Raw genomic sequence first — 15,130 nt, 5'->3', positions numbered from 1 at the left:
AAAAAAAATTCATATAGGCCCAAGTCAGCTCAAGTCCAACCAAAGTAAAAAATTCATCACGTAGTTCGGGCCCAAATCGAAAGTAGTGGTATCAAAACGACCTTGAAAAATTGATCATTTTTCGATCCGTCCAAGACTCCAAAGCCCGGCCTCACAAATGATGTTAGATGTAAATTTATAACGATTAATGCTATACAGTTTTAGAGTGTGTAAATCTCGTATATTCATTTTAAAAATAATAAATTTTATTATTTATTTTTATGTAAGTTTTATAATTATCCATTTTTTTTAAATAGAATACGCAATGAGTCTAAAACTGTAAAGATTATTTCTTTTTAGAATATGCAACGATGCAAGCGCCCGTAAGTTTTATTTTTGTAAAAAAAAAAAAGAAAAGATGAGACCCACCATTTTTTTAATTATGAATCTCAATTTTTTTTCAAAAGGCTTATAAGATACTTGAACGCCATAAACTTGCACAAATTATTATACTAAGAAATTAACGTCTCCGCTATTGTTTTCTTTTAATTTAGCCAAATAACCATCACATGACTATTCCCTCGTAAGGACAATTATCACAACGTTTTGAAGCGATTGAAAGTCTTGATCATGTAAAGTTCATGTATGGTTGTTAAACCATCGATTGTGTGATTGGAATATTACACTAATTATTTAATTACTTACTTGTTTATATTGTAACAATGGATTCTATTTTCTATCCGTATTAGAAAATGAATACCAAACTACTTTGAGGATGGAAAGTATATGCTAAAAAATAAAAAACAGAGAGAGAATAAATAAATTTCGAATTTTCTACGCTTTTATAATTTATTTACAAGTACGCAAATTAGATCAATATTATGACATTCTGGCGACATCAATAATAAAAAAAGATTATTTCTTTTGGCATTTAAAGTTTTACTACTAAAAATGTGTGTCTGTGTTTATTTTAAGATGACAGCTGTGAACAGCATGAGATTTCCCCTTCAACCGAGGAAAAAAGCATGAAAATTATGAAAGGAAACGTGAGAACGGGCGTCAGGTGAGCGCAAAAGAGGCCTGCAAAATTGGCATTAACTATAGTACGAGGAAAAAATATATCCATCATTTTTTTTTTATCATTCTCTCATCATCTTATAATATGATATTAAATTATAAATTTATAAATAAAATATAATAAATAATTTTCAATTATCTAATATCACATCATGAGATGATAAAAAAATTAATAATGAGTAACATTATTCTCAAATATAGAAAAATGGTCCGTCTATCATTCCTATAAGGAAAACTCTTGATACAGACGTTTTAGCGCACCCCTTGCGCACTAAAATGACTTGTCAAATTAAAACGTTGTGTTTTGATTTGGTACTGAGAGAACCATTCTCTACTTCTGAACCATCTCCACTTCTGAAACCTAAGATCATATAAATATTGGGAAAATGATAGACACGACAAGCAGACATGCTTTCATATTATAAATAAAAAAATTCTTCTCATCAATTACTATTCATTATCTCACACTCCACAACTATCAAAAGAAAAATTATCAGATATGAAGTGTGAAAGTGAATAATGACTGATGTATAACATTCAACATATAATCTGTCAATATAAACAACTTTTGTAAATGCATGGGTTTTTTCAACTTAAGTTATTATCCTATAGGAGGAAAGATTATAAAAGGGTAAAATAATGTGCATGTCATGACCTTTTTCTCCCGTGATGATCTAAACCCACTAAAATTGCAGAATGTTGGAACGTGGGTTTTAGTTCATTCGATGGTTCAATAGCAATTTAGTTGTGAATTACAATTAGATTATTTTACATCACACAATATTTATATGACATAATTTGATTTATAAGATTCAAATTTTAAAATTTATTTTTTAAATAAAATTATGTCACTTAAACAGTATGTGTTGTAAAATCCTTTAAATAAAATTATTCTACAACTAAAGCCATCGTTCAAAGGTACACATATCATGTCTCACACGTGGGTTTGGCAGGGAAAAATCTCCATCAAATTCTCTTTATTCAAGATAAAAGTTTAAATAATGTAATTTTAATCGTGTGATAAGACATTGAGTAGAAAAACTCTATTTGAAACTCGTGTGCAAGAAACATTTTTCATTTTATTGACACTTGATTTGTTAGATAAATTTAAAATTAAAATTTTTTACAAATCAAATCTTTTTATATCAATAAAATAAAAGATGTATTTTACAAACGGACTTCCCATGTAGAAGAACTCAAGAATATTATGTTTGGATCTAGATAATTCTCTAGAATTTTTGCCCAACCCTAGAGTCTAAATTAATTAATGTGAGAGGTAAATTAAAAAAACAAGAGTCTAACAATATATATTGAACATTTAATATATATTATCTATAAAACACTCAGTTTACATATGATATATCTTCTTTCATCTGGTCCAAAATGATCTTAATTTTCAAAGACAACCTCCAAGAAAATCTTGACCAATGGTAATAAGACCAAGACAATACTACTGATACCCCCGTCAGCTAAAAATAGGGTTTTTAAGTGGCATTAGTCTTCAGAGTTCAGACCCATATGAAAAATATGCTATTTGATGACGCAAAGTGCAGCGACAGCCATGAGGAAAATAATCGATGTGATTTTGTCACCATTGTATGCTCCAAAGTGCTTTCGGTCTGTAAATGTACTTACGATCGAGGAATAAAGCTATATTAGTGTATATCAAGATGAGTAACATAGATAAAGCTCATCTCCTCCTTCAAACATATCCCACACACTCGTGAATATTCTCAAAGGAAGATGATAACATGACTATTAAATATACTCATCAAATTATGTGTTTACTCATATTTTTTTATTTTTTTTAATGGTTAAGGAAGTGATTATTAATAAATTTATATTTATATTTTTTGTTTTTTCTTAATAGTTAAGGATGTTTAAAAAATATTTAAAAAAAATTCATTTATACTAATGTGCACATTTGGCAGTCACTCTAGCATTGTCCATTCTCGAGTATCATTCATTTGAAAGCACTGACAGAAATTATATAAAACTATATGATAAAATAATACCTTAATATATATGATCTAGGTAAATTAATTAAAGAATAAAAAGGATGTTTTGTATACCCAAATCTTGAAAAAAGGGACGTTGATTTTGCAAATTTGGCAAAGCAAACAAGTTTTAAATATATAATGTTATGCCTTCGAATTAAAGATTGTTTCCGAGTGTTTCCCTCGTCCATTAATTAATTTCTTGAAACTCTTTTCTTTTATTTTCTTTTGAGTGCAGAAACAAAGCCAGTACTGGCTGAATTGAAAGAAACGTGTACTTTTTGCTCATTAATCCACCTTTTCCGGCCCTGGGTAAAAATTAATACATTGGGTTAAATCCATGATCTCAATCAGTACTGTTGAAATTTTATTAAAAAAAAAAAAAACAAAAAACAAAAAGATGTGGATTTTTTAGGTGAAAAAGTGTACTATAATATATATTTGATGAATAGATATTAATGTCACATTCGAAACCCACCATCGAACACAGATCATGAAAAGAGAATGGATTAGAAAGCTGTACTGACGATCCCTCGCACTAATAATGGCGATTCTTCCCTGTTATCACCTTTCGCGGTTGTTGTGATTGTGATATTGAAACATATTACCTTTTTTTTAATTAATTTATTTTTTTAATTAATTTCTTTTAATACACTGGGAATTAATGCAACTCGTTCTAGTTGTGGCATAAAACTTTTTACGACGTAAGAAGACAAATTCACTTGGAGATCATTTTTCGAGTTTAAACTTTAAATGCATGCAGTACTAATGCCAGTACAGTAGTATTAGTCCCCATTCCAAAACTTTATAATAAAAATCTCATAATCCATATCCTCTTATATTTGTATATATATTCATGTTATTGCATCTTTTCGAGCCCTTGTCTTTATTGGAGATAAGAGAGTTAAAGTCAGTTTTAATTTTTGAGATAAATTGTGATTTTATATAGTATCAGAATAAAGATCTTTTGTTCAAATCTTGATTTTACATTCTATTTCATTTAATTAAATATTTCACATTTATTAAAAAAAAAAAAGGAGAGAGAGTGAGTCAAATCACCAACTCATGTAGTTTCATCTATTTCTTAGCACATAGCACTAGTCGTAGATCTACGCGACGCATGGAAACGATTAGGTACTTTATCATAATGTATTAATGCTTTCTTCATAAGATTGGTTTATGGAAGTGTCTCGAGGCCTAATTAAATCAGGTCGATTGAATAACAGGCCGAGAATATTCGTGTATTGCACTACTTGTTGATCGTATGTAAGGCTCATTTGGCAAAACTTAAGATGTTTTCACCAAACTACCAAATTAAGCATAAGAACTAAATGGTTTACTGAAGTAATTTGTGTTTATTAAACGTTTATGTTTTTACATCATCCTTACTTTTTTTTAAGTGTGGCTATTTAATGAGTACTAAGTTGCATTTATGTTTCTAGGATTATGTTTCAATGGAGATTTTCTCATATTATAGGATTACCCAAGTTGAAATTAGATAAATACAATGATTAGACACTACATCATTTTAATGATATCAGTGTGAGAATTTTACTCGCAGTGAATTGAATTCCATAGGGACTTTTAGTGCTGCATATAGTTATACATGTTCCAATTCCAACATGTTCTAGGAATAGCTCATTACATTAGTAGGATAAAGCTTTCAGTAATTGGATAAGATTGCATTGTCAGAATCGGATCAGTTTACGTTGGTGAGGAGGATGTTAAACCTTGTCAAAGACTCAAAAAATAAAAAAAATAAAAAAAAACAACCTTGTCAAAGACTCGAAATAATGGCTTTTTAGCAGAAACCCTCTGTAATTGCAGAGTGTTTCCTTTGGATGAAGAAAAATCCTTTACTGCCCATTTTTCTAAGGGAATTAAAGAGAGAGAAAAGGAAGGTAAAAGAACGGATAATCAAAAGAAAAAGAGTGAAAAAAATAAAGTTGGAAAAAAAACTTACCACTTTGTTGAATGGTACTGTTAAAACCTTTACGTCTATCGGTGACGTAGATGGAACACTTTTAGCGCCTCAATTACAGGATTTTGGGTTTCAGTTCTGAGGTTTAAAACCTTAGGACTCTATCTCCATCTCTGTTACAACTTACGTCTCTCCTTTCAACAACCTTCGACCTGTTCTCAGGCGAATCTTGGCTGAACCGCTAGGAGAGCTTCGCGGGAAATCTGCTGCCTTCTTTTTTGGAATATATAAAGAACGAGCAAGTTGTAATTTCTCGGTGAAGTTTTAGTTGAGTCCAAATCATATTCTTTTTTTTTTTTTTTTTTCTGGGTTTGGTTTAGTTTTTCATGGTCGGTGACTCGGTGCGGTGAGACTGTATGAGATGGTGACACAGTTAGGTGCATTAAAGAGCAAGTTTATGGTTATATAAGAGGTGGGTTTGGTTATTTATGTTAATCAAGTTTGGAGCATCTCGTGAGAAGATAACATTTACCGCGTGCTTAGAGTCACAATTGGTTCCAACTTCGAAGTTTTGCACCATCTGTATTTTCGGCATTTTAGAACACAAATTTGAGCGACAATCTCATACCATTGAAGCATTTACAGAATTCATGGTTGCTAATAAGATTGAAGAGATAAAAGTTTGTGCGAACTAGTACTGGGGAGTTTGAATTGGAGGAGAATACTGTTACAATGTGTAGAATGACGGGCAATGATGGAAAGTGTAGTCATGGGGAGGAGTGCAAGATGGGATTCAAGTTTTTGAGTGGGGTGAAGGTTGAAAAGTCAAAGAATTCGAGGGTATTGAGGCCTCGAATGAAGCTTTTCGTAATTCGGGTGATAACAATTATGTTTATTTGTGCTTCTGTTGCTCAGTTGATGACACTGGGAGAGATGTGGGGGCCAAGAATGTTCAAGGGTTGGCCTTCTTGTTTCAGTCCTTCAGGATTGCCTCTGTCTGGCGAATTGCCTTCTGCTCCGTACAAAGTTGTTTCCCCACCAAAAAGTAAGTTTGGGTTTGGCAATATAATCTCAGTTGCTTTCTTTACTTTTATAACTTAGACAAGGAAAAGTCTTTTGATTGCCGTAGGATCGAAAGTTCTAGTATGCTACTGAATAAAATTTGGAGTTTTAACTACCTCTAATGTCTGTTGTTTTCAGTTTTCACAGTTCAATCTAGTTCTATGAACTCTGTCATTGCATCTTCTATGTAAACTTTTTTGCTTATCACTTTTAAATGCTCAAGCCCTTTGTGTCTTTTACTTGTTTATGGGGATGCAGATTCTAGAAAAGGTAAGTACCGAATTCTTGTAAATCTTCAATTGCTTTGTCTCCCGTTCCCATAACAACCCTTATATAGTTCATCAGTAAGATAACTTGGGTCTGCAAGACAGTTTTCTAGTTGATTCAGATTTATGTTATAGTGCAGTTGATTTTTTAGACCGTTCCTCGCTGACCATTATGAGCTTTGTTTCTTTCTATTTTTGGTTCAAACTTTGGGATTTGTTAATGTCATCTTTCATTTCTGAATTTGATAAGTCTTATTTGCAGGGGCTTATAAGAACAATGGTTATCTTAGGGTTTCCTGCAATGGAGGACTAAATCAAATGCGAGCAGCAGTGAGTTTTTTGCTACTTTCATTGCAATCTCAATCAGTGTTAAGTTTCTTTTCTCTGCGTTGTATCATTGAGGGGGCTACCGTGAATGACTGAAGTAAAAAAAATGACAACAATAGAATTCTGATTTAGAAATACGATTAAGATATTATAAATCTGGGTTGGATCTTCTCTGCAGATATGCGATATGATTACAATCGCCAGATACTTAAATGTCACCTTTATTGTTCCAGAACTGGATAAAACCTCCTTTTGGTCTGATCCAAGGTAGGTTGACAGTCCTTGGAGACATGGATAAATTATCTTTTCATAAACGTCTAGATTTCTCAATTAGGAGTGCCATCAATTCTAAGCATGTCCTGTAAACGTGGCAGTGACTTCCATGACATATTTGATGTGGATCATTTCATCACCTCATTGAGAGATGACGTTCGGATATTGAAGGAATTGCCACCAAGGCTCAAGAGAAGAGTTGGAAAGCGAATGCTATATTCATTGCCACCCATTAGTTGGTCTAACATGTCCTATTACCATGACCAGGTTGGTTCATGAACACGTACTGCTGGCATCAAACCTTTTCCTTAAGGCTTGTGATTCAATTTGCACTAATTCCACTAATCTTACAAAGTCTCTACCAACAGATTCTTCCACTGGTGAAAAGGCACAAAGTTGTGCATTTAAATAGAACTGATGCTCGATTGGCTAATAACGGATTACCTCTAGAGATTCAGAAGTTGCGATGCCGAGTAAACTTCAATGCTTTGAGGTTTACATCCCAGATAGAGGAGTTAGGTAGAAGAGTTGTCGGGATTTTGAGGGAGAAGGGCCCCTTTCTAGTCCTTCATCTCAGATATGAAATGGACATGTTGGCTTTCTCTGGCTGTACTCAGGGTTGCAACAGTTCTGAGGCCGAAGAACTCACAAGGATGAGGTTCTTTTTCTATTTCTGTTAAAATTCTCTTTAGTTAGTGTGACATATCTTCGTTCCCCAAAATTCTAATTTTTTTCTTTTATGGACTGTGGCAACTCAACTCGACACATCATTAGATATGCATACCCCTGGTGGAAGGAAAAAGTAATAAACTCCACGTTGAAAAGGCAAGAAGGTTTGTGCCCTTTGACGCCTGAGGAAACTGCATTGGTTCTGAGTGCACTAGGCATTGATCGCAATGTTCAGATTTATGTTGCTGCTGGGGAAATATATGGTGGGGAAAGAAGGATGGCTGGCTTGGTGGCAACTTTTCCTAATGTGGTGAGTATGTAGCACAGCAGAAGCAACCTTCCAATATGTTTACTTGGAGATGCCATAACACCTTGATTTTACTTTTACACGCTTCAGGTCTCAAAAGAGACCCTGCTGGATCCCTCGGACTTGAGTTTTTTCAAGAATCGCTCATCCCAAATGGCAGCATTGGATTATCTTGTTTCTCTGGAAAGTGATCTATTTGTTCCAACATATGATGGAAACATGGCAAAAGTAGTTGAAGGCCATCGCAGGTAATATTTGGCTGCCAGTCGTGAGTATTATATTTGTTATTATACATGAATAGGGCTTCTACCCAGTTTTCCTGAACTTGCAAACTTTGATGTCCGATCATAGTTTTTTTCTGATTATTTCTCGTTTCAGGTTTTTAGGATTCAAAAAGACTATTCTATTGGACAGAAAACTTCTCGTTGGCTTAATAGATCAGTACAACAATATGTCATTGAACTGGGATGACTTCTCTTCTGTTGTAAAACAAACTCATGCCAATCGGATGGGAAGCCCAAAGAAACGAGTAATCGTTCCGTCTAAACCAAAGGAGGAAGATTATTTCTATGCCAACCCATATGAGTGCTTGCAACTGCTAGAAGAACCTTGAGAAGCACGTGATTGTCTTCATGTTTTCACCCCATTCTAATGTACTTAATCACAGATGGGTTATCTTAATTCTTTCACAGTGGTTCAAATACAGATAACTAGAGAAGGGATTAACTTCTGCACAGAAAATTCAGCTTGGAGTGAACTTTGGAAATGTGCTCCTCTGGATATTTGCTTTGAATAGTCAATTTTATGTATAGAGTGAAAAACCTGCCATTTTAGAGCTGATGTTAAATCAGCTAGATTGTAAAGAGCAGAAATTTTCCTACAAGGGCAGTAGCTTTTGGAATGGTTACAACCAATATTCCTGCCCAGATATTATCATATTCTTGTACATTTATGAGCATTAAATTTTTAAGAAGAGATTCAGGTTCTATACTGTCTCTAAGTATCATATGTTCTTGGTGGGATGCATCAGTGGGAATGAGTTAATTATCATGGAAGAAAAGTAAACCTGCTTCATGATCATTAAAAACACAAGTGGTTATAGTAGAGTAAGAAGACCTAATCAGCAACCACGAATTCTGAATACTTGCGATTTTATTGCTTGATCCGGGCATACACCATGTACTAAAGATGTGAAAACTAGAGCAAAGGTGGGGAGAATGAGCATTGTGGGTTTGGCCAGCTAATCCTATCAGCTAATTCAACCATATCTTCGCACCACTAAACGAGTGCCAAACAAGCAGCTAAGCTAGCTACTTGGGTATAATTTCAATGGAATTTTTAGTGAGTTGAGGTAAACATACCATTTTTTATTCAGGATAATATAATTTATCTCTTTGCACTAAGAAGATTTAAATATTTTTTGTATCCTAACTGATTGCAAATAAATTTTTTTTCTAGGGATTAATTAGGCCTGTGCAAAAAATGTTAGGACTTGTCCTGTTCTTGCGGCCTGACCCGACCAAAAAGCGGGTTGAAGTCACTTGCGGGTCAAAACCACTAAAACCTAATGTTATAAAAAGAAGCATCAAACCCCGTAGAACTCTCAAAAAAACACTTTCTCGCCATTTCCTACCTACCAAACAACCACTTATTCCCATGGCCGCACCTCAGATCTTCTCCTCTTTCAAGTACTCCAACAGCCTCACCATCGTGACCATTTCATTCTGCACTGCCATAGTCTGCGAGGCTATCTCCTAGCTCCTCATCTATCGCACCAACTCCTACAAGTCCCTCTGTTCCTCAATTGACAAGGCTACCAAGAAGCTGGAGACGATGAAAACCAAATCCTCCACCAAGATCGCCAAGAAATCTAAGACCAAAAAGATGGACCGTGTCGAGACCAATCTCAAGGAGTCGAGCCACGACCTCTCCCTCTTCAAGTTCAAGTCCAGCGTCATCATCACCCTTGTCCTCTTCGTCATCTTCGGTCTTCTTAACTCACTCTTTTTAGAGTTTTCACCACCACGTGGCACTAGCTCCAACCTCTTCTCCATGCCAGATCCCAAAACCAATTGATCTGGTTCACTGCTACTCTTCCTCTCCTTTTTTTTTTTTTTTTTGTTTATTTTAAATTCAAATTATGATTGTTATGTTCTAGATCATACAAAGTAAGGTTTTGATTGGATTGTATAGGGATAGTGGGATTTGCAATTTTTACCTGAATTGTGCATTTATCCATGAATTCTCGAGAAAATGAACTCTATTTGTATTGGCTAATACTAGTTTTGATCGGATTGTATAAGAATAGTGGGATTTGTAAAGTTTTTTGGATCTGTTTGTATACAATTCGGGTTCCCATTACCTGCTTCCAATCTCGGGCCAGGTCGACCCATATAAGATTCGTTGTTCTTAAATAGGGCCGGGCCCAAACATGAACCAGGTTGGATGGGTTGCAACCCTAGGATTAATATAATGAAAGTACAACATTGTGTGCATAAATCAGGTCGGGTCTATTTTGGTGCAAGACCAGGCGTCGGCATTGATTCTACTAACAAGTTCCGCCAAGAAAAAACTCGTCATAAGCATACAAGCAAAGCCTGTTAGAATTGCCACTTCTTTGCAATTACTTACCAACTCCTTCACAATAATGGCCAACTACGACTAAATTTATACTTTAAGAAAGCAAGTCCGGGTGGAAGTTCTTAAATCTAACCAAAGAAAAATGAAGATGCAAACAAATTTATCAGTTTTTGTTTTTGCTCCCAACTTCTTAAGTCGTGTGACTAGAAAGTAGAAACCCAAATAACCATAAAATGTTTCTTTTCGCTCAATCAAAGAAGCAACAAAGAAGCTCTTGCACTCCAAGTTAATCACATGCAAATAAACCAGATCAGTTTGTGTACACTGAGCAAAAACCACACTAAAAACATGAAAATAACCATAGCATTGCAATGAGAAAGTTTCGAAGATGATCACCAGCATTGTCTGGGTTGTTTCTTGCACATATTCCCGCTAATGAATGTTACACGTTTCAGTCAACTTCATTCTATACTCATTGTACAGCCACATAATCCCGATGCACATCATCTTCTTGCGAGTTGCGATAACTTTCTCAACTACAGATGCCATCCTAGAACACATTTTTTTTACATTACTCTTAAGGGATTCCCAGACACCAAATGTACCCATTCCACGAAATATTTCACATAGGCAAAAGCTACAAGCAAGAAGGTTACCCCACCATAGTCATTACTCAATGTGATTCACATGTCAAGAGACTTACCAAACAATAAAGTGCCTTCCTAACATGAAGATGTATCAGCATTTGATAGTGAAAAAGACGTTTGCATCGCAATAAAATGATACAGAAGCGATAATGTGGAAAGTAAAATTCACATGTAAAAATGAATCAATGAAAAATGACAGTAGCTTCCCATTATATATGCATGGAATCATCAACCTGAACTCAAAAGTACAACAAAACAATTTACTAAAATACGTCTCTAAGATGGTCCATGCAACCTGGCAAACCAAAGAGCATCAACATGTACAATTGATCTGAGCCCTCTAGTTCTCTGGAGACCATTACATGGCAAAATTGACCAACACCATCCCACTCAGGGCCCGGGCAAAAAATAAAAAACCAAAAGAGAAAAGGAAAAAAATTAAATCAGAAAGAGAAAATGGAGACCAGAATAATACACTAGCTTTCTTCTGTTCTGAGCCTCTTATGAGCTAATCCAGAGTCATTATGGCAGCTACCAACTGCAGTATCTGCCATCACCTGATCATTCAAAGACTGTTTCTCACCATCCTGAAGGAGAATCTTTTATTTAAAGAAGCATACAGATTATCGTATAGCATAGAAAAACAGAAGTGAGCATCTGGACTCAATGGCATAATAAAAATGGAAAAGTATGTCATCCACAAACATCATAAGGAACCCATTTGGAAAAATGCGCATCAGTATGCAAAATGTCCCCATATGATAGATTTGTGAATCATTTTCAAAGCAACAATAATATCAGAGCTAGCAAAAAAGGGATTTCTAATTGAAAACAAACCTTTGAATTAGATGCTACGGCATTCAGTGCGATATTTGCAGATTTACCAACATTAATTTGTACTGAAATGTTGGCTTGTGACAAATCAACACCTGAAGATTGAAGCTCTTGGGTCAGAGAATTCAATATCCTGTTCAAGACAGAAAAAGAAACCCACTCAGCAACAACATACACAATACTATTAACCTATATAACTAATCATAGCAAACTTTTCCAAACAGTACCATGTGTATTCCTAGTTCCCAAAATATAGGGGGGTTAAAAACAATACCTAGTAAAAAATAACGTCCTTTTGGTATTAAACCCTAACATCAAAGGTGAGTACAGAAGTTAGGGGAGATTAAAAAAAATAGCTTGACAACAATAACACCTGCTATCTTCCAGGTATAAGCCATGAAATCTAAGCAGTACTGCAATTATGGAAATGTCTTGAAGATCTTCTAGGAGGAAATGAAACCCAAAATTCAATAAATCTCATTGACCAGGTTATCACCAATAATGTATACACATTATTGGCTGACCTAAACCCTTCTTATTGGAGCGGGTACTCGAGTAACTACCCATCCTTATTCCAGATCTCTGGTTTCAGGCCTTCAAGCTCAGATAAGCATGGTTGCCACATATAACCAAGCAAGACAACTTACTAAATTGTGCACTTAACAAGTCAATATAGAGATGAATACATGAATAAGAACACAATTTCATTACACTAAATATTGCATTGCAATTTGCAGATTATGGCCAAACACAAAAGCATTACAGTAAAAATAGCCAATCCAATGAAACCAGTGCAACAATGAAAATAAAGAATTAAAGGTCCGCTCACTCTTGGGAATAGGCACTTGAGATGCTAACTGATCCACTATCAACAGCCAACTCATGTTCACTCATATTATTTTGAGCAGCATCCTCGGTTGGGTAAGGTCTAGCATGCCACCATTGGGATTGGGGTTGGGAGGGCATGTTTTCAGCATCAGAAATCGATTCCTGCAAAGACCAAGCAGGCACACCTCCCCTGACAACAGGATCAAATATGTTTGGCTTCATTTGCAAATTGGAAGGAAAGGCTGGAGTAGCTGATCCAGTGGGGTGATTCAGTGCTTTGTAAACTGCAGCTGTGCCCAATTCAGATTCCGGTGTGTTCTGTGCATTTGTTAGCAAAGCTGGTGGGGCAATATTATTCTCAAGGCCAAATCCATTATTTATAACTTGAGAATGATCGATAATGCTCTCTGCAAGCCCACAAGTATTTCTCTGTTACAAGCAAATGCAAGACACCATAAACAAGTTTCCTTTAAACAGACTCTGTAAATCAAAGCACAGAATTCTTATAATTCTTGTCATCTTTGCAATTTTCGATTTCAATATAGAGAAACAACACAAGCAAATAAAATTCAGACTTAACACTCCTCGTATAACAATATATAATATAATTAATTAGTGAACAGTATACACTCATTGGCAAAAAATTGATGTTGCAACTTGAATTAAGCATGCCACTTTAAAGTCTTGGTTCTGGTTCAAATTTTGTCACATCATAAAACAGAAAGTCACATGTACAAAACCTGAACATTTATTTCCCAGTCACAAGAGACATTCCTACCTTACATGGACTTTGGTACACCAGCACGTTTCAGTGGCAGGGTTGTGTCTAGAGTTAGGGTCCATCTGCCCTCCAAATGCTCGGGTGCAGGAAAAGGCCAAATTCCAAACTTTTCCGAGTTTCTTATTCAAACATACCCCAGTGTGAAACAAAACATCAGCCTAGTGGCCTCTCTAGTCATTTTTCATGTACCAAAGGAGCACACTACCTAATTTTCTGTTGCAACCTCTACAGACAAAGGACCATGTTGAAAACATGTGCTTGGCACAGGTCAAGCAAGCATAATCTTCAATATATATGTGATACACATAACCATGTTGTACAGGCAGCTGCGATCAACCCATTTAACTTATATTCACAGAGCCCAAAAACACAAAGCTCCAAACTGAAGACAAACTAAGAATGCCATGCAAAAGCAAATAATAGTCCAAAACAATTAACAGGTTAAAGTGAAAAAAACAGAGATACAGATGTCTACCATCAGTATCTTACCCATGGTATCAATTTTTTTGGCTCTGGACTCCACCCATGGTATTGTCCTTCGTACATATTTAATTTATCTTGTAAAAACTGAATGTACTCGATAACCTGCAAATAAATATGAAAAATTGTCAATTATGAGTCATTAGAACTAATTTCCAAATCATAAAAAAAGAATATTGTCATTAGGCATACCTCCAACAAGAACGAAGCCTTGTCTCGTTTTTTATCATTCTGTGGTATGATATCTCTCAAAATCTGAAATCTGCCTCAACAATAAAATTTTCAGGTGAACAAACATTTACCAAAAAGGTTATTAACTACGAGGAAAGATTAAGATGGCAAAAGAATACGAAAAAACATTAAAACCGGAAATCACTATTCACACAGAAGCAACATGAACAGGGGGGAAAATACCAAAGAGGAATCGAAGCAAAAGATGATACTAACATTAGAAAGCTAAAGAAAAAGATTCTGACATCAAATAAACACAAGGTATCAAATGTGAAGTCTTTGCAATCTTTTTCCCAAAAGAAAAAAGATTCATTTTCTTCTGAATTTCCATATTTTCTATACACACATACATACATACATATATATATATATTATAAGAATATAACTTGAAAGCTTAATTCTTGACTGTTACCAAGCCGGGGAATTCACATGCACAAGGAAACAGATTAACAGAATAATCTTGCCTTTCGTTAATCTTGCTCCTCCTCCGCTGCTCGGTCTCGGAATGCTTGGACCGATGCGCCGTCGTTTTCTGATCCTTGCTCTTCTCATCCCCTGTCAATGCACAACAAGAATTCAAACTCTAAGCACGGGGAAAAAAAGGAAAAGGAAAAAGAAACACGTACAAATAATAAGGAATACAAATAAGAAAGCGGTTACCGCTGCGAGAACAGGAGCCGTTTGTGCCAACGACGTCGCATTCTTCGAACTCGTCGTGGTTGTGGTCGTGGCTCTTAGGTGACTTCACCATTTCTGTCCGAGTTGAGCACCTGCACCGCACTGGGTCCGCACACCACGGAAGACGAAGCCCTACTTCCCCCAACTAAAACTCGATTTTTTATTTTATTTTCTTTAAAGTTTTTAGTGGTCT

The 15,130-nt window shown here is 35.3% G+C and overlaps 2 protein-coding genes and 1 pseudogene across 3 annotated transcripts; 2 read left to right on the top strand and 1 right to left on the bottom strand.

Annotated features, from left to right (window-relative positions):
• The first annotated feature begins 5,015 nt into the window (after positions 1-5,015).
• Positions 5,016-8,853, top strand: LOC121252207 (rhamnogalacturonan I rhamnosyltransferase 1-like). The gene is made up of 8 exons (XM_041151739.1): positions 5,016-6,019; positions 6,565-6,632; positions 6,808-6,896; positions 7,004-7,169; positions 7,271-7,560; positions 7,677-7,881; positions 7,969-8,126; positions 8,257-8,853. The coding sequence occupies exons 1-8, from the start codon at positions 5,707-5,709 to the stop codon at positions 8,489-8,491; spliced, it is 1,524 nt and encodes a 507-aa protein (XP_041007673.1). The 5' UTR covers positions 5,016-5,706; the 3' UTR covers positions 8,492-8,853.
• A 643-nt stretch (positions 8,854-9,496) lies between these two features.
• LOC121252345 lies at positions 9,497-10,141 on the top strand (annotated as a pseudogene).
• Positions 10,142-11,283: 1,142 nt separating this feature from the next.
• On the bottom strand, positions 11,284-15,125 carry LOC121252268 (transcription factor BIM2-like). Of its 2 annotated transcripts, none has more exons than XM_041151826.1 (7): positions 14,920-15,125; positions 14,724-14,814; positions 14,221-14,290; positions 14,038-14,133; positions 12,769-13,196; positions 11,943-12,072; positions 11,284-11,692 (listed from the first exon to the last, which is right to left on the bottom strand). In XM_041151826.1, exons 1-7 carry the CDS (start codon positions 15,008-15,010, stop codon positions 11,582-11,584), a joined length of 1,017 nt encoding a protein of 338 aa, XP_041007760.1. In that variant the 5' UTR covers positions 15,011-15,125; the 3' UTR covers positions 11,284-11,581. The 2 variants fall into 2 exon arrangements, with proteins under 2 accessions (XP_041007760.1, XP_041007761.1); XM_041151827.1 differs by having other exon boundaries at positions 11,284-11,662.
• Positions 15,126-15,130: the final 5 nt, after the last annotated feature.

This window comes from Juglans microcarpa x Juglans regia, chromosome 2S, assembly GCF_004785595.1.
Source record: "Juglans microcarpa x Juglans regia isolate MS1-56 chromosome 2S, Jm3101_v1.0, whole genome shotgun sequence".
NCBI lineage: Eukaryota > Viridiplantae > Streptophyta > Magnoliopsida > Fagales > Juglandaceae > Juglans > Juglans microcarpa x Juglans regia.
This window is presented reverse-complemented; position numbering and strand designations above follow the sequence as displayed.